This window comes from Schistocerca serialis, chromosome 4 (genome assembly GCF_023864345.2).
Source record: "Schistocerca serialis cubense isolate TAMUIC-IGC-003099 chromosome 4, iqSchSeri2.2, whole genome shotgun sequence".
Taxonomy (NCBI): Eukaryota; Metazoa; Arthropoda; class Insecta; order Orthoptera; family Acrididae; genus Schistocerca; species Schistocerca serialis.
Genome location: NC_064641.1, coordinates 241,301,230 through 241,326,158, shown reverse-complemented (window position 1 = coordinate 241,326,158; position 24,929 = coordinate 241,301,230). Strand labels below are relative to the sequence as shown.

Genomic DNA, 24,929 nt, shown 5'->3' with positions numbered 1-24,929 from the left:
GAGGTAAGTACATTGACTTCTACAGAACTTCACTTATGGACGACGATAATTACGACATTTGGCACATTTTTACCATTAAGTAATGACAGAGATTATCTTACAACAAGACACACAGTTTATTGCTAAAGGACACGTATTTGAGTGATTAATTTTATTTTTAAAGATTTTTGAATGACAAAGATACAAAGGTTTTCCGTGACACATTTCATTTCGTTGCTGTAATCTGTAACACCTGACGGTAAATTTACATTAATCCTCAGGAGGGTACAAGATTTCTTTGTTTACCATGTGTTTGGCAAGCATGAGGAGCCACAGCTAATATGGTATTTGCTTATAAAACTTTACACATCGGTACCATATTTCTCTAACACATAAATTACACAGCTATCTGATCATTTAACTGAGAGAGACAAATATTTTTTTTACTACATCAGCGACAGATGTTTACACAATTACACAGTTGGATAACTTCACACTCACGAAATTGTATTTTGTCTGTACTTTGTGAGCTGTTCATATTTTTTTCGGAACCATTGTGATACTATGAGAGCTTTGAATGATGTATTTGGTATTGGATCATGATTTTTAAGTACGTTTGAGGTAGATGACACTATTGAAATGAGCAGAGAATTTTTTTAGGTTTTGAAATTATTGAGGGAAGCTATGATGATTTTGAGATGTGATTGATCTGTTATGATGTTATTATTATGATGACAATGTGTATTATGCCATTGAGGCATGTTTATGATCGATAAGCTTATGCTACCATATATGAGGAATGTGATTACTTATTTATATGTATATGAATAATGAATAAAATTTAGGGACTCTGATTTGTGAAAATAGATGTTGGAAACCAAGAATCGTACTTTAAGAGTTGTGACTTGTGTGACCATGCGTGTATGTATCACAACACTGCTACTCATGAGACTTCGTTTCTACACATTTCTGCTGATTTTTCGATCTGTGAAACTTTTTATGAGACTGTCACTGTAGTGCAAACTGTTGTCGTAAATATTCCATTAAGAAAGGTAAGTGATCTTACCATATTTCGCTGTAGGTGCCAAACTATGCGACAGTCGCCTGGAAAAAAAAGCTGTGCCTTTCAGAGGCACAACAAAAAAATGGAGAGGCCATTAACCCTGGTATTGACATTCATTCGTAGAAAGCATCGTAAATACGACACGCTCAATCTTGAAAACACATGATTACACTGTGGAGCACTTTTACATCTATTGTCTTTCTAGTTGAAAGATTTTTTTACTGCCTTTGGAGACGCCATTTGCCTACTGAATGACGTTTTTGTATATATATATTTGCTCACTTCCTTTAATATCTACTTTCTAGCTGCACTGCAGCATTTGGTTAAAATGAAATTTTATAGATGTACTAATGTAAATATTTTATGCCTACAGATCCAGTAAAGAATAACTTTGTGATCTACTTAAAAAAAACGAAGGAGCACAAAAAGACATTTCTCTTCACAGGAATTGCATACATAATTTTATTTTCAAATACTTGGTAATTTCCTTTGTAGAATAAGTTGTGGTGCACCACTTTAATTCATAGACATTAAGATGTGAATAGACATTTCCCTTATCTGCATTGTTGTCTTTAGTGTAATATTTTTTTTGCTTGAGCTTTGCCGCGTTTAGGTATAAGTTATAGCATTTGCTGCTGCTGTTTGCCAGGCATAGTGTTACTGAATTTGACTTTGTGTTACTCTGTTAAGCCAGTTTTACTACTGATTTATTTCCTTTTTGCTGCACATTGGCTCACATTGGTTGTAATGTTGCATTTTCTCTACTAATTTAGATATACTGCTAAAGATATACTGCTGCTTGCTTTCCCAATTTGCATTTTTTTTGTTATTGCTGCTTGTGTTAATTATTTTGTACTGCTGCATTGCCTTGTGCCTTAATAAATATATCCGAGCTCAGTAGATTTAAGTTAGCTTAAGAGGGGGTAGACTATATAAGAAACTAACTATGGAGAATAGGAAAAGAATGCATTGAAAAGTTATATGAAAAAGATCTGGGCCAAAATGAGTATTGTACATTGAGAAATAATTATTTTGAAAGAAATATGAATAGAATACAGAAAGCAGGTATAGATAGAACTTTTTAGGAATAATGATGAATGAACGGAGATCTCCAAGAAGTAAAGAAAGTTTTGTTTGCAAAATACTGCAGTAAAGCAAACCCTGTCCTTTCCTTTTGTATTATTCCGCTATGTGTTAGTGTACCCTTGTGTATTTGTGTTCTTCCCGTCTTTATATGTTTATCTGATAAGACGTATGTTGTAGAATTTTTCTAATACTCAGCTACATTCACTATGATGAAGAATACTGTTATCCTCAAATATAATTTGCATTAATAATATGTTATTTAATTTGGAAAGATGTAAGACATTATTAATTCCGTTCTGTTTCAATGCTCATGTGTGAAATTAATCTTTTGAAAACTATTCTCATTATTTTATTTATTTATTTATGTCATAATTCCTGTAACACTGATGCACATGTTTATTTCTATTCTTTTGTAAAGCCTGTATTACTACAAACGTTATCTGTAATATTATGTTCTTTAATTATGTATTTTGTACCTTTGTAATTGTATTCTTATGTTGTAAATTAATAATTGTATGGACACCAGTTCTTCAAATTAAGTTTCATTTCAGTGTCCACATTTCTGTTGGTCATAGTATATGCACAATATGTAAAAAAAGAGAGACTGTTAGTGTTTGCACGTGTGTTAATAATTCAGCAAGGGACTGGTTAACAGCATTGCTGGTTCTAAGGTCAACTCCAAAAACTTTGTGGGTGCAAAAGTGGTGGTTTATGGACTTGCTATATCGTCCGCAAGACTCTTCGATGGTGATTGTGCACCTGCACAGTTGCAACAGATGGCTGCTGGCCGTCTCTACAAGGACTGAAGTGGGTCTCCACCTTTGATGGCTCACCAATACCATAATTTCTACAAGGACTGCAGTGGGTCTGCACCTCTGGTGGCCCACCAATACCATAATCTCTACCAGGACTACAGTGGGTCTGTTCTGTGATGACCTACCTACCATTATTCTTGAAAACTTCGACTGACTCGACTGACTGTGGATTTGCTCTGTTGTGGCCCATTACCTGTGTGCATGTCAAGAGTCAGCACTGTCTTTCCATTGGAAGGACAACACTACTCCTTCAAGACTGCATGAAAATCCACTACTTCCGTGTGCATTTTCTTTTACTGCTCAGACTTTGAAAAAAAAACCACTGCAATTTTACTGTGATGAATGATTATGACTGTCTTTATGGACTGTGAAAAAATTTCAGCTTTTGATCAACATTATATCAATAAGTGTGTGCATTTGATTTCTTTGTTATAATTATGAAAATTTTTTTCAAACCCGTATTGGCCACTGCCCAAAACAATTATTAAAATTTTTTGTGGGGAGCATGGGGGCTATGTAAGTTGGCTGTTTAGGTTTTTATGTTGGTAACGCCACATAGTGCTCTATATGAAAATCACTGACTGCATTGTGAAGGCTGTGGTTGGTTTTCACTGTTGGAGTATATGCTATTGTAGTGTTGGGCAGTTGGCTATTAACAGTACGTAGCGTTGCGCAGTTGGAGGTGAGCCGCCAGCAGTGGTGGATGTGGGGAGAGAAATGGCGGAGTTTTGAGAGAGGATGATCTGGACGTGTGTCCATCAGAGACAGTAAATTTGTAAGACTGGATGTCATGAACTGCTATATATTTTATGACGTTTGAACACTATTAAGGTAAATACAGTGTTTGATCTCTATCAAAATATTTCATTTGCTGACTATGCCTATCAGTAGTTAGTGCCTTCAGTAGTTTGAATCTTTTATTTAGCTGGCAGTAGTGGCGCTCGCTGTATTGCAGTAGTTCGAGTAACGAAGATTTTTGTGAGGTAAGTGATTTGTGAAAGGTATAGGTTAATGTTACTCGGGGCCATTCTTTTGTAGGGATTATTGAAAGTCAGATTGCGTTGCGCTAAAAATATTGTGTGTCAGTTCAGTGTTGATCAGAACAGGTAAAGAGCGAAATGTCTGAGTACGTTCAGTTCTGTTCAGCTGTTTGAAAATCAAATAATGTAAGAGCACAGCACAGTAATTCATAAATTTTTCGAAGGGGACGTTTCAAGCTGACACACTACGTAACCTAAATTACTCTAAGGACAAACACACACACCCATGCCCGAGGGAGGACTCGAACCTCCACCGCGACCAGCCGCACAGTCCATGACTGCAGCGCCTCAGACCGCACGGCTAATCCTGAGCGGCTCTGCTTTAAAGGCAAAGAGAAAAGATGAAGCGTTATCCCATCATAGAGCCTATGCCTACCGTCAAGTATTTTTGATTTTCAGTTGTTAAAAAAGAGAGGAGTTTTTCTTGTACCAGTAGGAGGAAGGAGGGATTCGCGCTCAGCTTGTGAACGAGTGAGAACCACGCCATTTTAAGCGAGTAATTGTAGACCGCATTTTTGGGGTCGCCATGAATAAGTGAGGAGTATGTTTTTCATATGTGCACCGTTTAGGAAAATACAGTATTGTTTTATTAACAGAAAGGTCTGTGAGTTGTTATTTCAAACAGTACGATAATTACAAGATCTGAAGCCCACCTGTGTACTTTGGAAAATTACGAAGATAAGATGGCCGGCCGCAGTGGCCGAGCGGTTGTAGGCGCTTCAGTCTGGACCCGCGAGACCGCTACGGTCGCAGGTTCGAAACCGGCCTCGGGAGTGGATTTGTGTGATGTCCTTAGGTTAGTTAGGTTTAAGCAGTTCTACGTTCTAGGGGACTGATGACTTCAGAAGTTAAGTTCCATAGTGCTCAGAACAGTTTGAACCATTTTGAACGAAGATCCAATAAGCTGAGTGGGAACACGGTCAAGACTTCGAAGGTGAACACGGCGACCAATCGTAACATTATACAGAAGGGTTAGCACAAATCTACCCCCTGCCAAATAATATGAACTAATACGAACTTATTTCCAGGTATAGCTCAGCTTATTGTGCTTGTCATTCATGCCAAAAAATTAATCTCATTAATTCAATACATTTTAAAAAGCCATGCATTTCAACATTTTATATCATATATTCCATTTTTTTATTATATTATAGCGGTTCGAGTTGTGAGGCGCTTCGTGCGAGGAATACGAATTTCGTCGCCTACCGATCCTGGACACTAAAGTTGAGTGCTCCCTTAACCTAGTATCAAGCCTCAACTGCTAGCACATCTCTTCGTTTGATCCTAGTTGTCACTTTCTGGGAAATTCTCGCGTGCAACAACGTGTGTGCATTGAAGTCGGTTAGAATTGCGGCCGTCTTCCTGTGTCGTGTTCAACTTAATTTAATTCTTTCCATCATTAATGAAGTGTATCAGCGGTATCATCTGCCTTATGGCCGTTGACATAGTGGTGGCCAGACCTGGTGGTTGACGTAGTTTTTGGCAGTGTATTTTCCTCGTCGTGTTGCTACTGTCCAGCACAGCGTGTAGTTCGACAGCTGAGGTGCTGTTGGTAGTTTTGGGCGTTTATTCTGACTTGGCTGGATTGGGCACCAGTATCCAGAACGTTGTGCTATTGACGGCTTGTTGTCGTTTTGCTGGTCGGGTGGAGCAGAACTGATCTTCTTGGTTCGTTCATCGGCTGGCTTGTGGTTTGGTTGCCTTCCGATTAAGAGGTTGTCAGTCTGGCTGCCTGTCTCACCTAAACGTGCGTTAGTGTTACCTTCCCAGGCCGATCTTTGGAACCTTCTGAGCACTGCTCCTTGTGTTTTACATAGTGATTTCCTTTTTAGCCTTAAGTATTCTGTGTGGCCTTCAGCCGAGTTTCAGCTTTTCAAAATTAAAATTGAAAATTCCTTGTGCCAAGGCCTATAGACGTAAATTTGTTTCAAGTTGGTCAAAAGTTGAAAAAATTTGTCTAGGCCTTAAGGCGTAGGAAATGTTTTATAGTCTGTCTGCGGCCTTCAGCCGAGTTTCCCAGCTTAAATTAAATATTCGAAATCCTTGCCTTGGCCTTAAGTCATAAGATTGATATTCTTTATTATGAGGCCTTCAGCTTACTTTTACATGAAATATTTTAAGATAAGGTCTTCAGCCTTTTCAAATTGAAAGCTCTCCTTCCTAGGCCTTAAGCCGTTAATTGTTTTGTTGATATGCGGCCTTCAGCTGAGTTTTCACCCTATTTAGATTAAATATTGAAAATCTTTGTCTCGGCCTTAATCCGTAACACTATTCTTGATTAATGTGAGGCCTTCATCCGAGTTATAAGGGAAAAATTTAAGCTAAGGCTTCCAGCCTATTTATATGGAAGATAAAAAAAAATTTCTAAAAAAGCGAAACCTCCAGAAGAACTCCTGCACCTCAATTCATTGCTTAGGCCTTGTGCCTTGGATTGTCGATGTGGCCCTCAGCCGATCTAAATTAAATCTAAGGAGGTCTTTCGTTAAAAACTTGAGAGTTTTTGATTCTTGCTTGTGTGAGTGTGTGTTTTAAGAAATAAAGTTTATATATTGAGCGCAACTGACAGTAACTTATTCTGTCCTCTTTCCACAAATATAAATGTATCCGCTCTGTCCTGATAGCCCAAGGATTTTAGTTGAGTTTCTTATCTTCGGGGTTTGTACCATACCCGTGATCAGAGAATTAGGAAAAGATTCCTGTAAGAGAATACTTTCGATTGTCTTGCCTCACGGTTGTCGGTGATGCATGCCCAGAGTTTACAGACGTCAGGCGGAGATCTGCAGATCCCAGCTCAGGAACCCGGGATTCGTCAAACCTGTACTGAGCCGACGAAAACTGAGCTTCGCGAGGTGCTCACCATTTGGTGAGATCCCGGCGTTACCTGACACTTAGAGAACACTACGGAAGCGTTGAGCGGAATTTCCCCAGTGCATAAATTAAACTATGATAAATGGGTAACTGCAGGTTAGCGACATAGTTCATATCTGCTTCCTTTGCTTTACTTGATGCAATGTTGCAGAAACTTGTAGTTGATAATTACAGGACAGTGAGACCTTGATGACCTTCCGCAAGTTGATAATTTGCGAACCGGTTGCAAAATGCACCTATAAAAGTTCAGTGAGCGTAAGTACTTTCAGGAGACGCCGCAATATACGCCTTTCGTGATCATCGTAAGGTAAGTCGAAGCGTATTGGTTATTAGGAACATGTGGTGGATTCAAATGAAACGAATACTGTATAAATACCTTACTTGATAGTACCGTTCGGAAATGTGTGAGAAATATATTTGTTTCAGATTACTGTCCCATTTCATCTTAGAGACAGAATGTGTACGAAATCTTAACACTTGAATTTAAGCTGTCCCTTTTGTGGCCGGCCGGAGTGGCCGTGCGATTCTAGGAGCTAAAGTCTGGAAACGAGCGACCACTACGGTCGCAGGTTCGAATCCTGCCTCGGGCATGAATGTGTGTGATGTCCTTAGGTTAGTTAGGTTTAATTAGTTCTAAGTTCTAGGCGACTGATGACCTCAGAAGTTGAGTCGCATAGTGCTCGGAGACATTTGAATTTTGTCCCTTTTGTGAACCGCAACTTATTTCGCGAACGGAGCGTTTAGTGCTATATTCCATCCGTCTCGTCTCGTGTGGTGAAGCAATTTATTGTGAACCTGTATATTCAAATAGAAATAACAATGGCTACCGGAACTGTACAAAGGAAGTGTAGGTTCTGTCACTAATAGTTAATCCAAAACGAACAGTTCAGCTGGCCGGAGTGGCCGAGCGGTTATAGGCGCTACAGTCTGGAACCGCGCGACTACTACGGTCGCAGGTTCGAATCCTGCCTCGGGCATGGATGTGTGTGATGTCCTTAGGTTAGTTAGGTTTAAGTAGTTCTAAGTTCTAGGGGACTGATGACCACAGCAGTTAAGTCCCATAGTGCTCAGAGCCATTTGAACGAACAGTTCATTTCCAAAGAGTACACACCACACAAGAGCATAATTAGGAACTATTCTAGTACTACGTACTACAGAGAAACTTTCCTTAAAAATTTCGATGAACCGTCGAAGAACTGAGGTATTACAAAAATAACAAATTAAATACTAGGTGATCAAAAAGTCAGTATAAATTGGAAAATTGAATAAATCACGGAATAATGTAGATAGACAGGTACAAATTGACATACATGCTTGGAATGACATGGGGTTTTATTAGAACCAAAAAATTCAAAAGTTCAAAAAATATCCGACAGATGGCGCTTCATTTGATCAGAATAGCAATAATTAGCATAACAAAGTAAGACAAAGTAAAGATGATGTTCTTTACAGGAAATGCTCAATATGTCCACCATCATTCCTCATCAATAGCTGTAGTCGAGGAATAATGTTGTGAACAGCACTGTAGAGCATGTCCGGAGTTATGGTGAGGCATTGGCGTCGGATGTTGTCTTTCAGCATCCCTAGAGATGTCTGTCGATCACGATACACTGCGACTTTAGGTAACCCCAAAGCCAATAATCGCACGGACTGAGGTCTGGGGACCTGGGAGGCCAAGCATGACGAAAGTGGCGGCCGAGCACACGATCGTCACCAAACGACGCGCGCAAGAGATCTTTCACGCGTCTAGCAATATGGGGTGGAGCACCATCCTGCATTTTGGTTCTAATAAATCCCCATGTCATTCCAAGCATGTCTGTCAAATTTTACCTCTCTATCTATATTATTCTGTGGTTTATTAAGTTTTCAAATGTATATTGACTTTTTGATCACCCGGTATTTCAACTCCAAGGAGGTTTCTATTGCCCTCTCGAATAAAAGCCGCAAGTATCAAATATGCAATTTATTATAAGATTAGATCGTCCCTTTCAGATTCAAGAGCAGAACGGAAGTGATTCATTTCATATCAGTCGTGATAATATATCTCGTACAATTTCAGCAATGGTAAAATAGTTAGTAAAAAGGTCAACATATACCTCCCATGAGCGCTCTATATGCACAGCAGAGATTATCGGAATAACCCACAGTGCGCTAAGGTAGCGACATGTACATAACATTTCACTATCACGACAGCGCACAGTGCATTAAGATAGCAAAATATACATAGCGTTTCCATATACGGATCATATACGTTACAGTGAGCTGATTTAGGGTTTACCACACCGTGAATATATGCCGTCAGGACTGATAACAGTGCAGTTGTTTTTCTATTCTATGATATTTACATAATAATGCAGTTGGTCATGTTGTTTCTCCATTTGTGTTCTTAGGTTGTTGCTTTCTGAATTCTTAGCTCAAAGTAGGCACGATTAAAATTGTACCCAATATGCAATCCTGCTTCCTAAACAGGTATTAAAGCAAAGAATAAGAATGAGTGTCTCGAGGTACGGAAATGACACAAAAAGAAGTAAGGAAGGAAGGCAAAAACAAAGAAATAGAAAGAGCTGCTGAGTAGCGGGTGCCGTTTTGTTCTTCAATCGATAAATGAGTAAAGTCTTTTTCCTCCAGCAGCTTTGGCTTAGTCCTTCAAAGTAGATGAGAGCTGCACAGTTGTCGTTTGAGATGTATTGCTAAGATTAGTGCGTACGGGGTATAGTGCTGACACTAAATCGACTTCACTCGAATGGCAACGGGGGCATAGCCGAGTAGCCAAGCTTACAGCCCACGCCCGGTGGTCGGATTATCATGACCAGTGTGACACAACTTCTCTCAATAACATTACACAGATGACTGAAATTTAAAGCAGGCCTTTAAAATACAGTCTGTGGTCAAGACATACGCAGGGCAACCTCGCGATTTGTTGCGGCAGTCCAATTCGTGTACTCACATTTTGTCGGCATGTCGCAGTGTGTGCACCTGTCGAGACATGAGGTTGGCGAAGACGTCACCCGGATGCATTCCCGATGCGTTAGCGGCTTCTGACTGTTGAAGCGGCGGTCGTCGTAGGACTGCCATCGAAGCAACTTATTCTTCAAGGCTGAACCTTTATCTGGGTTTACTGCTCTTGCAATGCACTACTGAGGATATCGTCTCCCTTGGCGCTTAAGTTCTTGAGAGCGACAATCTTTGTACAAGTTGCTAGAGTAGTGATGTACATTATTGCCGCTACCTCCATGATCCCTAGTTGTTTCAAAAACGATACTCAAAAACCTTCTCAGGGAGAATGCTCTACACGATCAGCTATTAAAAAAAGCATCGTTTTCTTGTTCTTTGTTTTCACTCCTGCGATCGATCCCTTTATTTCACTCTCCTGTGTGACATCTTCGTAACCACAACTTCTACAGACATTCTACACTTATCTCCATTTTTTCAGCAGTATATTTAATCATCCACTATTTTTTTTAATTACTTCACTTCATACTATGCTCCTTCATTTAATTTTGATCAGATTTCCTGCTTCACATACTCCAAGTTTAGCACTATGCGCACTTTACCCTCACAAAATGCTTTGCGTAGAACATAATGTTTCAGACACATTTTATGCATTCTAACTGAATATTTAAATCATTCAGTGTTTATTAAACACATCAAACTATTTTAGCCTCCTACGATCTGGCTTCTTGATGCCTTGTTCTATCCTAGTTTCAACATTTCAAAATTCCTTCTTCTGGTTTCGTCATTTCTCGCATCTATTTTCGTTTTTCTTCTTCTTTTTAATTTATTGATCCAAGATTTTCCAATTTATTTCTTTCTTTTAAATAATACACAGGGTGATCAAACTATGCAAGACGCCCGATATTCTCAGAAAAATTTGTGTGAGCCATAAGGAAAAACAGGTATTTATGGTGAATGAACAATAAGAACGGAAGACTAAGAAGGACGTGTTCAAATCAAAAATGATGTAGTACACGGATGCAGTCTTTCACTCACTGTGTTCAATCAACTGTTCGAAGAAGCAGTCACAGCAGTAAGGGAAAGATTCAGGTATTGGATTAAAATTCCGACTGAAAATATATCAATCATCAGATTTGCTGATAACATTAATGGCCCCAGAGAAACTGAGGCAGAAAAAAGAGCATAAAAGGGTTTGAGATGTGGTACTGTACAACCATGCTGACAAGAAATGAGGTGCTTTCCCGCAGAATCGGCGAGGAAAGATCTGTGTGGGAAACATTCCCAAAAAGAAGGGGCAGGATGAGAGGACATGTGTTAAGACATCAGGGAAAGCTTCCATGGTACTAGACAGAGCTATAGAAGGGAAAACCCGTAGTGGAAGACAAAGATTGGCCACTAAATAACTAAGGAAGTTAGGTGCTGCTTCGAAATGAAGAGTCTGGCACGAGAGAGGGATTAGTAGCGGGCGCTTGGAACTAGTCAAAAGATTGATGATTCAAAATAAACCCGTGGCTGTACAGGTACGAGCAGCCCACAGTGGCTCGCTTTCACGCTTTCCTTTGTATATATTTTGTGACTAATCCCTTCTGGCCTGTTCATTATTTTATATGTGACATGTAAGCACTGCCCTGTATTTAATTGTTCACCAGTACTTACACTTTTTTCATATAAAAATGTCTTTTCCTATAAATTTGTGATAATGTCATAGGCCATTTTAATTGTTTAATTCTAATGAAGGCACTCTTATAAGTATCGAAACCTGGTCAAAAAGAATTAAAATAATTGTGACTGTGGGCTCAATTGTTTCAATGTCAAAATAAACTCCTCCATTTCCATACAAATTATTTCCTGCTGTCTAAAAACTTGTCCTGCTACCCGAACCTCCTTATTGTGAATGTTTTTCAAATATTCATTTCTTCCTCTATTCTGCAGAGAACATCGTCATTCCTTGTCTTATCAGTCTACCCAAGTTTCAACATCATTCTGAATCCCCAAATCTCAAATGCAATATTCTTTTTTTATCATGATCTCTCATAATCTAGGACTTATTTCCGTACTGCGAACGTTGGCTGCAACTTTACTAATAATTTCATGTATTGATTTCTCTTCGACGTTTGTATACAAAATGACATATCAATGTATTGTTCATTCTCAGTCTCTTTACGATTTTGAATATCTACTGTACATTGCTGAATTTTTGCTCCTATTCCTAAACAATACCTCGGGATATTTTGCAAAGACACGACTGCCTCTCACCTAGCAATATCGATTTCTCCCCAAAACTTACTAAAATATGTACCCTTCTTATCTGATGTAATTGTAACCCTCCAGGTTAGCCGAAAGCGCTAATGCGCTGCTTCCTGGACTTGGGTAGGCGCACCGGCCCCGGATCGAATCGGCCCGGCGGATTAACGACGACGGCCGGTGTGCTGGCCAGCCTGGATTTGGTTTTTAGGCGGTTTTCCTCATCCCCATAGGTGAATACCGGGCTTGTCCCCACATCCCGTCTCAGTTACACGGCTCGCAGACATTTGAACATTTCGTACTATTCCATGGATTACACTAGTCGCAGACAGTTGGGGTACACTAATTCCATCCCGGGGGGTTTAGGGTGGTGGCAGGAAGGGCATCCGGCCACGCCTCCCACTAACATTGCCAAATCCCATTAACCATGCCGACCCTGCCTAACTGCGGGAAAAGGCACAAGCGAAAGAAAGAAAGAAAGTATCAGATGTAATTGTAGTCAGTATTTAAAGCGAGTAAATCTTCAGTTGATTGGGAGAATCTACAGGGAAGTTGAAACTTCATTCAGTGATGTGATGGCAGTTCTGCGTGAATAGAAAGAGAGGATTATGGCTTATTTAGACGCTATTGGGTATTATGGCGTATTTAGAAACCTATGAGAGGGAATGGGCTTATCTACAGGCAAAATAAAATTTTCAAACAAAAAGTAAACAAAATGTGGATAAGGACATCATTTCTAAGCACTGAGTAGGAGGTGACTCTGCTAATGAAACTGATGCTCAGTTACGTGCATCCATGTTTAACATAGTCTATTAACACATATTCACAGCATACGCAAAGCAAACACCCTATCAGAATTCACTCAGTTGGGTTTGGTCAGTTGAGACTGGGAGTGATGTTGGAAGAGAGAGTAATCACCCTGAAAGTGTAGTTACTGAGTCCTACGATGGAGTTGGATTGTACAATTTTACATGGAAACCAAATACCAACTGAAAGGTTAACAGGTGTAAGGAGAGGTGGAGGTATGTTCTAACGATTCACGAGGATTGCTGCACACTACTACTCCTGTAGTAGTTGTCTCGCTATGTGCCTAATTCATACGATTTCAGACGTTAAAGCTGGCACAATTGCGGCACTGGAATTTTCAGTCCAGCGTGAGACGTAGGTAAGGGGGAGCCACCACTACCATATTTGTTGTAAAACTGAAACTACCGAGTGCAATGTAGTTCTCAATCCTGGAATTTTCTTGAAATTATTTGCGGGGAAGATAATTGTGGCTGACAGGACGAGATCTAGGAAACGACTCTGTGTGAGGTGAGACGCATCAGTGATTAACACGTGTTTTAACTGATAGAACCTGCGTTCCAGTCTTGATCTAGTGAATCCAGCCATTCGGCATGTGTTTTACCACAGGATATGAGTGACACTCGGAGGTAGGACCCAGTATCAAACTATAAGGAGCAAACTTATTTTCGTTAACCTGAGAAGACATGACCTTCTATATGAACATTTTCCATTGTTGTAACCATACCGCACTTTAAATTCCAAAATTATGATTCCTGTAAGAGCATTGCCACTGTTATAACTACACCGTATTTAACACTAAAAAATAAGTTTATCTTCAATTCTGTGTTTAATCTAATCGAAAATGACAAATGAGCTCTTCGATTTTTCGGTGGTACTTAACACGGTTTTTCATTGGATCTGTATATGACGGGTAGTCAAATGAAACTCGAGTTCCCGCCGCAGCGCGTTAAGACATTTACTCCTCTGGCAAGAAAAAACGATCAATTCCTGTTTCGTAGAAGGCGATCGGCCGCTGACCGATCCACAACCATACACAGTATTACACTTCCTCGTTGGCGGAAACCGACGTCCACTCATGTTTTCCTTCCGGTAGCCAAAGATATGAGAATCACAGGGTGAAATTTCCCGGCTTCACGGAGGAAGTAGGGGGTATTGTCGTGTAACAGGATGGTTCCGTCCGACAGCGATCGCACAGCCCGAGGATAAAAGGAAAACCCAAAGCGGAAATATCCCACATCTTCTCCGCCAAAGACATCCAAAGCTATGCACACAAGTTCCAGTGAGGTCTTATGACCTACCTCTTCGACTGCATGGGCCCTCTGATCGTCGAGTTTCTGGCATGTGGAGCCACAGTCAATAAGTAGCGCAATGAAGTCACTTCACTGACGCACCATCAAGTCTAAACGTCGAGGAACATAAAGAAAAACATGCATCGACGTCAGTTTCAGTCGGACGAGAAAGCGCAAGCCAGTCGCTTTCTACGAAACGGGAGCTGATCGTCTCGTCTTCTAGTGTGATAAATGTTTTAAGGCATGTGGTGAATGCAACCAGTCCATGGTCCAATATTGGCGGGTGTTTGGTTTTGATTTGAATGTCCTTTATATTTTTCCCTGTGATACTGAAAGTGCTATTCCGAGAAGATTCGAGCAACTTACCACCTGTGGAACTTGATCAAATGGCAAACAGATCACAACTCCACAAACCACTGATTCGCTGCCAGGAAGGGAAAATCTACCAACGACTGCCGAACTGTACTAAATGTAGCTAAACACCTAAGTCAATTACGACTCCTGTGTCTTTCTGTCTGATGGAAGCCCATCAGACTGTGCTCGGCTATTGTAGCGATTACGCAAGCCGTGATGCTATTCAGATTTTCGCAATATACACGATAGTCAAAAAAGGCGACATGGTTGGCGTATGTAGTGACTACTGCTAAGCCGTTGGAGTAGCTGTGCGGTAGTATGCTGAAAGGTATCTATTTTATAATTTGTCAGGCCCTAACTATCAGTCTGTTCAAGCAGTCTAAAAACACGTTCAAGGTATTCGAAGTTTAAAGGGTAAAATACGCCACTAAGGATAAACAACGGTGGAAGAGGGATGTGCAGCTTATGCATTAGCAGCGATGAATCACAGTCGGAAGAGACTGATTTTCTGGAAGGTACCAACAAGAATGTGGAGACTCCCAATCCACTGCCATAGTCAACCGCGCTAGCTCTTCCAGCTGAGGATCCATGGCGCGAACAGCCCGACTGAGGTGGTCCCACAGATTATAGTTTGTCTTGAAATCCGAGGAGCTTTGTGCCCAGGGCTGTACTGTGAACTCATCCCGGTACTCTTTGAACCAAGCACGTACACAGTGAGCTGTGAGATACGTTCCCGTGTCCTCTTGGCGGACACTACTGTGCCGAGGGGAAAGAAACTGCATTTAGAGACGGATGTGATCCCCAAGGATAGAAGCATAATTCTGTAGATCCATTGTTCTTTCCAGAATGATGTGCCCGATGGAGCATATGACGTAATTCATCCGGAAACGCTACCTATCGCCGTTCAGTGGACAATCAATTGCGGTACTGGCGTGCAAATTTCAGCCTTCGTCGCATGAATCAGGCACCTGCTGCCAAGACCCGTACGCAGCAACGTTCGATGAAGGGACACCTATGGTTTATCCGGGCAGTTGCTCAGCACATGTACGTCTGTACGCTCGCACACATCTACCTACTGGCCATGAAAACTACTACACGAAGAAGAAATGCAGATTGTAAACGGGTATTCATTGGACAAATTTATTGCACTAGAGCTCACATGTGATTACATTTTCATGCAATTTGGGTGCATAGATCCTGAGAAATCAGTACCCAGAACAACCACCTCTGGCCGTATTAACGGCCTTGATACACCTGGGCATTGAGTCAAACAGAGCTTGGATGCCGTGTACAGGTACAGCTGCCCATGCAGCTTCAACACGATACCACAGTTCATCAAGGGTAGTGACTGGCGTATTGTGACGAGCCAGTTGCTCGGGCACCATTGACCAGACGTTTTCAGTTGGTGAGAGACCTGGAGAATGTGCTGGCCAGGGGGGCAGTCGAACATTTTCTTTACCGAGAAAGGCCCGTACAGGACCTGCAACAAGCAGTCGTGCATTATCCTACTGAAATGTAGGGTTTCGCAGGGATCGAATCAAGGGTAGAGCCACAGGTCGTAACACATCTGAAATGTAACGTCCACTGTTCAAAGTGCCGTCCACGCGAACAAGAGGTGACCGAGACGTGTAACCGATGGCAACCCATACCATCACGTCGGGTGATACGCCAGTAAGGCGATGACGAATACACGCTTCCAATGTGCGTTCACCACGTTGTCGCCAAACACGCATGCGACCATCATGATGCTGTAAACAGAACCTGGATTCATCCGAAAAAAAGACGTTTTGCCATTCGTGCACCCAGGTTCGTCGTTGAGTACACCATCGTTGGCGCTCCTGTCTGTGATGCAGCGTCAAGGGTAACCGCAGCCATGCTGCTGCAAATGTCGTCGAACTGTTCGTGCAGATGATTGTTGTTTTGCAAACGTCCCCATCTGTTGACTGAGGGATCGAGACGTGACTGCACGATCCGTTACAGCCATGCGGATAAGATGCCTGTCATCTCGACTGCTAGTGATACGACGCCGTTGGGATCCAGCACCGCGTTCCGTATTACCCTCCTGAACCCATCGATTCTATATTCTGCTAACAGTCATTGGATCTCGACCAACGCGAGCAGCAATGTCGCAATACGATAAACCGCAATCGCGATAGGCTACAATCCGACCTTCATCAAAGTCGGAAACGTGATGGTACGCATTTCTGCTCCTTACACAAGGCATCACAAGAACGCTTCACCAGGCTACGTCGGTCCACTGCTGTTTTTGTATGAGAAATCGGTTGGAAACTTTCCTCATGTCAGCACGTTATAGGTGTCGCCACCGGCGCCAACCTTGTGTGAATGCTCTGAAAAGCTAATCATTTGCATATCACAGCATCTTCTTCCTGTCGGTTACATTTCACGTCTGTAGCACGTCATCTTCGTGGTGTAGCAATTTTAATGGTCAATAGTGTATTACCCATCGTGCACGACAGTTGCCTCTACTTCGGTTTTGGATACTGTGTAACGAAGGCGGCATGCGAAGAGTTTAGAAACTTAGCCATTACGGAAATGCTTTCACCATCGTCCCGGAAGACAATAATCAATTTGCTTTGGACGTCAGACTAATCGCTCAATTTCCACACTAGGGCAGCGACTGTTTGCGCGTTACCTCGACAGACTTTATAATAACCTCCTCTGCTAGTGCTACCACTTGCCGTCTGTGAGTGATAATTGTACGCTGACGTCGAACATTGCGGTGGTCATTAATTTGAGCTGAATATGTCATGGGACTGAAAAATGCGGCCGACCGCATGAAACCATCCTGAGAAGTCCAGTTTGAAACAAATTTTGAACGAATTTTATAACAGTATCATCGAGGTACGAACAGTATTAATTGAGTAATAGTATTAAGGCATTGTAGTATTTGGTTGAAAGACCAAACTTTGCTTTGTAGGAATGGCGAAAGTCTGTTCTGCACGGCTGAATGCTACCTCAATAAACGGTAGAGATGTACGGCCACAAGGGCGATGTAGGAAATGATTCTTACACCAGGAGGAAAAGAGATTGCTCTGTATGTCACTGTCGTGTTCTTCTGCATTATTCACATATAATCTTCGAAAAAGACGATGCAGAACACCCTGTTACTACTAAAAGCTGCTTAACGTCGTTCACCCTTTGGTGAGTTGCACAGTGGTAAGATGTTAAAGTTAGTCTAACAAGAGGCGAGTCTCGTAAAATCTACTTTCCAGGAAATAGATTCTAATGATGCTAAATGACCCTCCGGCTACTACAACTCTTTTTTTATGGCACTTGCTCGAGAATCTGCAAGCGGTGCTCACCAGTTACGGCAGTCCAGACAACAGTGTATGTACTGCCACCGCCCTGAACTACACTGAAAAGTCAAAGAAAATGATGCACCTGCCTCATATCGTGTAGGGCCCCTGCGATCACGCAGAAGTGCCGCAACACAAAGTGGCATGGATTCGTCTGTCTGAAGCAGTGCTGCGGGGAACACCATGAATCCTGCCGGGATGTTCATAAATCCTTAAGAGTACGAAGGGTGGAGATCTCTTCTGAACAGCACGTTTCAAGGCAACCCAGATGTGCTCAATAATGTCTGGGGAGATTGGTGGCTACCAGAAGTGTTGAAACTCAGAAGAGTGTTCTTGGAGCCACTCTGCAGTAATTCTGGATGTGTGGGGTGTCGCATTGTCCTGCTGGAATTTCCCAAGTCCATCGGAATGCACAATGGACAGATGGTCAGACAGGACGTTTACGTACGTGTCAACTGTGGGAGTCGTATCTAGACGAATCGGGGGTGGCATATCGCTCCAACTGCATACACCCAGCACCCTTACAGAGGCTCCACCGGCTTGAAAAATTTATGGATTCATGCTCCTACACGTCCATCCGCTCGATACAATTTGAAACGAGACTCGGCCGATCAGGCCACATGTGTCTTCTCATCATCAGTCCGATGTCGTTGTTGACAGGCCTAGGCGAGACGTAAAGCTTTGTGTCGTGCAGTCATCAAGGGTTGACGAGTGGGCCTACTTCTCCGAAAACCTATATCGATTATGTATCGTTAAATGGTTTGCACGCTGACACTTGTTGATGGCCCAGCGCTGAAATCTGCAGAAATTTGCGGAAGATTTGCGGATAGCACTTCTGTCACGTTGAACGATTCTCTTCAGTCGTCGTTGGTCCCGTTCTTGCAGGATCTATTTCCACCCGCAGCGATGTCGGAGATTTGATGTTTTACCGGAGTCCTGATTTTCACGGCGCACTCTTGAAATGGTCGATCTCGAAACCCCCAGTTCATCCACAGCTCGGATATGCTGTTTCTCATGGCTCGTGTGCCGACTACAACACCTCATTCAAACTCACTTACATCTTGATAACCTGTCATTGTAGCAGCAGTAACCGATCTAACAAATGCGCCATAGGCTTGTTGTCTTACGTAGGCGTTGCCGAGCGCAGTGCCGTATTCTGCCTGTTTACTTATCTCTGCGTTAGAATAAGCATGCCTATACCAGTTACTTTGGCGCTTCTGTGTAGCATGGTGTGCGACCACATCGTCCGTCTGGCAAGTTCGGAGACTTATTTTTTCCTGACGTAAAAGTGACTTCAATACATTAACTACTGTGGGAAATTGACGTAACGATTGTACATAACAGATTTGCATTCCGCCAGTCAGTTGCGGGCAGGCAGAGCTAAATAGTGTACTACGACCGTAGTGTGGCAACACTGTTGTGTCGCAGATGGCAATGGAACAACGACCTCATCATCTCTGAATAAGTTGCTCAAGACATTCTCCCGAACGTTTTGAAAGAGAGGAAAGTGTGAGCGGTTTGTCAGCACATCTTGAATTCCGAACAACTGAAAACAAAAAAAAGCCGCGGGCAATTCTTTTATGCAAAATATCATCACGGATGAGAAGACTTGGCTGCTATCTATAGGAACCTACCACATAACGACAAAGTGCAGAATGGGTCTCTGATCCTTCCCTCACGACCGAAGCAGGTGCGGATGTGACCCGCGAGTTGAATAAACATTCCAAATAAGCACACTTTTAGCACTGTCGCATAGTTGTATGAATGTTTTGTACATTCTATTTAAGCGTGGGAGCGACTAGGTAGAGCACCTGAAACATTAGAAGTACCGTATTAACTTTTCTCCATTTATTGGTAATCCAGTCCCTAAACCTTTTGGACTGACGGGGTAAGAACGCAACTGTGTGATGCGTTCCGCACAGGAAAGACGGAACATATTTTGTGGTGTTACCATTGTGCCCTCTGTCTGTCCCAGACCACGTGCTCCGCTTATATCCTAGCCTGATAACTTTCAGTTCTAGAGTAGGCATGGCACTGGCTCTTTTTCTGCTTATTACTCTCTCTACACAAATTTGCATGCTGAGAAAACTAACGCCGTCGCTAGTTAACACAACATTTGTTGTGTTTACTTTATTCATGTTATTACTACCGCGACAACAGGTAAGCTTCCTCACCTTGCATATGAACACGATAATTAATCCTAAATATTTCACGCACATCTCTATTTGCACGCGAAAGCTAGAGGAGATGAAATAGCGCTGTTGACTGAAGCTTTAGGTGGTTCACTCCCCCTCGCTACCGTGCATCGTCGTGCCAACCCGCCTTCTTATGTGCGGGTCACTTCCTTTTTTTTCTTTTTGTATCATAAACCTTGTGACAGGTTTGATGCCGCCCGCCACGAATTCCTCTCCTTTGTCAAACCTTTCATCTCAGAATAGCACTTGCACAACCTACCTTCTCAATTGTATGCTGCTTGTTTTCTAGTCTCTGTCTTCCTCTAAAATTTTACCCTCTACAGCCTCCTCTAGTACAATGGAAGTTATACCCTAATGTCTTAACAGATCACCCATCATCGTATCCTTTCTTCTTGTCTTTGTTTTACATATATTCCTATCCTTACCGATTCTGTGGAGGACCTCCTTTTTCTTACCTTATCAGTTTACCTAGTTTTCGATATCCGTAGGACAATATCTCAAATGATTCGATTCTCTTCTATTACGGTTTTCATTACCACACACTGCTGTGCTCCAAATGTGTATTCTCAGAAATTTCTTCCTATGGCTGGTACTATCAGATTTCTCTTCGCCAGGAATGCAATTTTTCCAGTGCTAGGCTACTTCGCTTTGTATGTCCTCTTTGCTCCGTCCGTCACAGTTTATTTTGATGGCCAGATAGGAGAATTCCTTAAATTAATCTACTTCGTGATTATCAACTTTGAAGCTAAGTCACTACCTGAAATCAAGCATCTGCTCTTTTATGAAACGCAAATATAGCGGATATGTCGTGCCAAAAGTATTGGCTTTATCAACCTTCCCAGAGGGCTCCAGTAAAATCTCCAGAAAACATGACTAGTTTTCGAGAACAAAATTCGTCAAAGTCCTCTTGAAAAGTCCAAAATGTTTACCAGTCCATTACGACGCTCGAATCGATACTAAAGATGTAAGCGCACTGCAGTGTCTTTGTCCGCCTTTGAACCGGCAGTTGCCTCTCTCGAGAGCGCAGAGTGTGATAGTTAAGGAATTGTGCGTGAGATTTTGTTGTGGACGCCTCTAACATAACCGGACCCACCGCCTTGAAAATGCCACGTGTTGTGTTGCCCATATGTAGTTAAAACCTTCATCATAGAAGGTGTACAGGGAAACATCAGAGTTCAATAGCAAATCTAACTCTAAATTTTTGTGGGAAGTATACTCTCTGCATTCGTGTGTTCGTCGAGGTAACTTTTAGCCTCAATTGTGGATTCAACCATAATTCAGTGAACATTATAAATGAAGAAGGATTTACGAACCGAGTGCAATTAAAATATTTAGGAGATACGCACGTAGAGTGGTTGGTTGCAGCGTCAGGACGAACTAACGGTAATTACAAGAAACTACACTACTGCCTATTAAAATTGATAGACCAAGATGAAATGCAGATGATAAACTGGTATTCATTGGACAAATACACTATACTAGAACTGAAATGTAATTAAATTTTCACGCAATTTGGGTGCATAGATTCTGAGAAATCAGTACCCAGAACAACCGCCTCTGGTCGTAACAACGGCCTAGATACGCCTGGGCATTGAGTCAAACAGAGCTTGGATGGAGTGTACAGGTACAGCAGCCCATGCAGCTTCAACAGGATACCACAGTTCATCAAGAGTTGTGACTGGCGTATTGCGACGAGCCAGTTGCTCGGCCACCATAGACCAGACGTTTTCAATTGGCGTGAGATCTGGAGAATGTGCTGGCCACGGAAGCAGTCGAATATTTCCTGTAACCAGAAAGGCCCTTACAGGACCTGTAACATGCGGTCGTGCATTATCCTGCTGAAATGTAGGGTTTCGCAGGGATCGAATGAAGGGTAGAGCCATGGGTCGTAACACATCTGAAATGCAACGTCCACTGTTCAAAGTGCCGTCAATGCGAACAAGAGGTGAACGAGACGTGTAACCAATGGCACCCCATACCATCACGCCGGGTGATACGCCAGTATGGCGATGACGAATACACGCTTCTAATTTGCGTTCAGCGCGATGTCGCCAAACACGGATGCGACCATCATGGTGATGTAAACTGAACCTGGATTCATCCGAAAAAAAGACGTTTTGCCATTCGTGCACCCAGGTTCGTCGTTGAGTACACCATCGCAGGCGCTCCTGTCTGTGATGCAGCGTCAAGGGTAACTGCAGCCATGGTCTCCGAGCTGATAGTCCATGCTGCTGCAAACGTCGTCGAATTGTTCGTGCAGATGGTTGTTGTGTTGCAAACGTCCCCTCCTGTTGACTCGGGGATCCAGACGTCGCTGCACGATCCGTTACAGCCATGCGGATAAGATACCTGTCATCTCGACTGCTAGTGATACGAGACCGTTGGGATCCAGCACGGCGTTCCATAATACCCTCTCGATCCCACCGATTCCACATTCTGCTAACAGTCATTAGATCTCGACCAACGCGAGCAGCAATGTCGCGATAGTCTACAATCCGACATTTATCTAAGTCGGAAACGTGATGGTACGCATTTCTCCTCCTTACACGGGGCATCACTACAACGTTTCACCAGGCAACGCCGGTCAAATGCTGTTTATGTATGAGAATTCGGTTGGAAACTTTCCTCATGTCAGCACGTTGTAGGTGTCGCTACCGTCGCCAACCTTGTGCGAATGCTCTGAAAAGCTACTTATCTACATATCACAGCATCTTCTTCCTGTCGGTTAAATTTCGCGTCTGTAGCACGTCATCTTCGTAGTGTAGCAATTTTAATGACCAGTAGTGTATAATTAGAACAGCTATTCTGAGTGACTGAGGTGTTGTTAAGCGAACTGTGTGATTGGACAGCACGACGTTAGGCTCCAATGTACTGAAAGTGGGCCACTGCGCGTGAAGTACGAATCACAGTTTACGTCTGCTGTGCGACCGTAATAGTCTGAAACGTGCATCCCAAAATAATATGTTTTACTGGTAGACTTTATGTGTATCTGTACCTAATATTTGTGGTTCTCATATTTTGCATGCACGCTCAACTTGCAGTTAGTTACATTAACAATTTCAGGATTAAATTTTTCTTTGAAGTTGCAGCACTGAAATGGTAATCTTCAAGGCGAAACAGGAACACTCTGTTAGGCACACGGTCATTAAATGTTCCGATCCACGTCTCTGTGTTGCGTAGCATTAGCCGTGTGCAAGCCATCCCGTATTTAAGATAACTGATAAACAGGCTACACCATTACCTAGCATTTAAGCCCCACCGCCAGGGTGCTTTCAAGGAGCACTCTTGCTGTAGCTGGCTGTTATTGACTCAGCAATTTATATGTAAAAGTTCTAATTCTCCGTGTGGATATATGAATTACTCCATTTCATTTTACCATTAAAATAGTCGCAACTATAGAGATGTTTATTTCTCGTTTGCTATACTGTAACCTGTTACAGTACTGAATCTTATATACAAAATATTTACAAATAGGTGCGAGCCGTATCCAATGGGATCTCACGTGTGCACCTTTGCCCTGTTGGTGCTGCTGCTGGTGGCGGCTGGTGACGCTCACCACAAGTCGAGCCACGCCACGAGGCACGGCGGTCGAGTCAGAGCGGCTCACGGTATCGGCAAGGCGTCCCCAGTGGCGAGGAGCAAGGGCGCTTCCGAGGAGCTGAAGCTGGAGACCATCAAGGCAACCAAAGAGATCAAATTCGACTTCGGAGACGATGGGACGTTGGAAAAGGAAATGAAGGCAACCGGACGCTACGACCCCAAAATGGTTCTGGTATATGATGTGACGAGTAAGTACTCCAATTAGAAACATATCTCTTGCATTCTTTATAAATACGTATTTATTATCGCATAATGCATATTTAATGAACAGAAAAAATACCAGCTTCTTCAATCTGAACGTTTACTGTAGAACTAATAATATTTCAGGAGGAGAGAGAGTGCAGAGTGGCAATAGGAAATTTTGGGAAGGATAAACCTTTCATTTGAATCACTTTCAGTAGTGGACGATTCACACAAAGAGCCCCCTAATGTAGAAATAAAGTAACTCAAGAACGATGGAAGGTTATAACAAAGGGTCTCCCTTGGGGCGTAGTTAATCCTGATAATGGAGATGCATAAGTAGTGAAGTGTCGGCAGAAGTGCCAACACCGTGTTGTTTGAGGAAGCCGAAATGCACGCTATAAGCTCACGCAGGATGGCGTGAGGTCTGAAACAGGATACGTAATGAATGCTACAAAGAAAAGTACGTAGCTTCTGGAATACTTAACTTTAATCCATCATTTGTATATCGCTCTTGACGATACAAGTTAGACTCTTTAGATACATGCAATATAATGCTAATGGCGCCTTGCTAGGTCGTAGCCATTGACTTAGCTGAAGGCTATGCTAACTATCGTCTCAGCAAATGAGAGAGTCTTCGTCAGTGTCTGTTGCTAGCTACGTCGGCTGTACAACTGGGGCGAGTGCTAGTAAGTCTCTCGAGACCTGCCGTGTGGTGGCGCTCGGTCTGCTATCACTGACAGTGGCGACACGCGGCTCCGACAGCTTATGGTGTAAGATAACAGACAGTTACAGGTTTCGTACACACACATCTGCTACATATTAAAGACGACCATGCGTCACCACTGTGTGAAGCACAGAAATTAAGCCACCAAACGAAACTGACTATTACCTGAGGGACCGGAACAGAGGAAATGGATAGCCATCCTGGCCGATACACTCCTGAAGATAATCCAATATCACACGATTATTATGAAAATCGGTGTCAAATAAAGCAGTCCTTAGAAATGTAGTCACACAGGTTAAGCTAGGCATCGTATTATCGTCAATATCAGCCTTTTATAATAAACGGCGAATATACTAAGCTTTTGACACAATTCTTTTCTTGCCAGGCCTCCCCAGATGTCTTACAGTGTA

The 24,929-nt window shown here is 42.4% G+C and overlaps 1 protein-coding gene across 1 annotated transcript in view; it reads left to right on the top strand.

Moving 5' to 3' along the window:
• The first annotated feature begins 7,132 nt into the window (after positions 1 to 7,132).
• LOC126473617 (protein yellow-like) overlaps positions 7,133 to 24,929 on the top strand; it is a 52,788-nt gene continuing 34,991 nt past the window's right edge. Inside the window, exons 1-2 of the mRNA XM_050100787.1 lie at positions 7,133 to 7,158; positions 23,487 to 23,800. Of these exons, the coding sequence (XP_049956744.1) occupies positions 23,503 to 23,800 (298 nt within the window). The 5' untranslated portion in view covers positions 7,133 to 7,158; positions 23,487 to 23,502. The remainder of the gene's footprint in view (positions 7,159 to 23,486; positions 23,801 to 24,929) is intronic.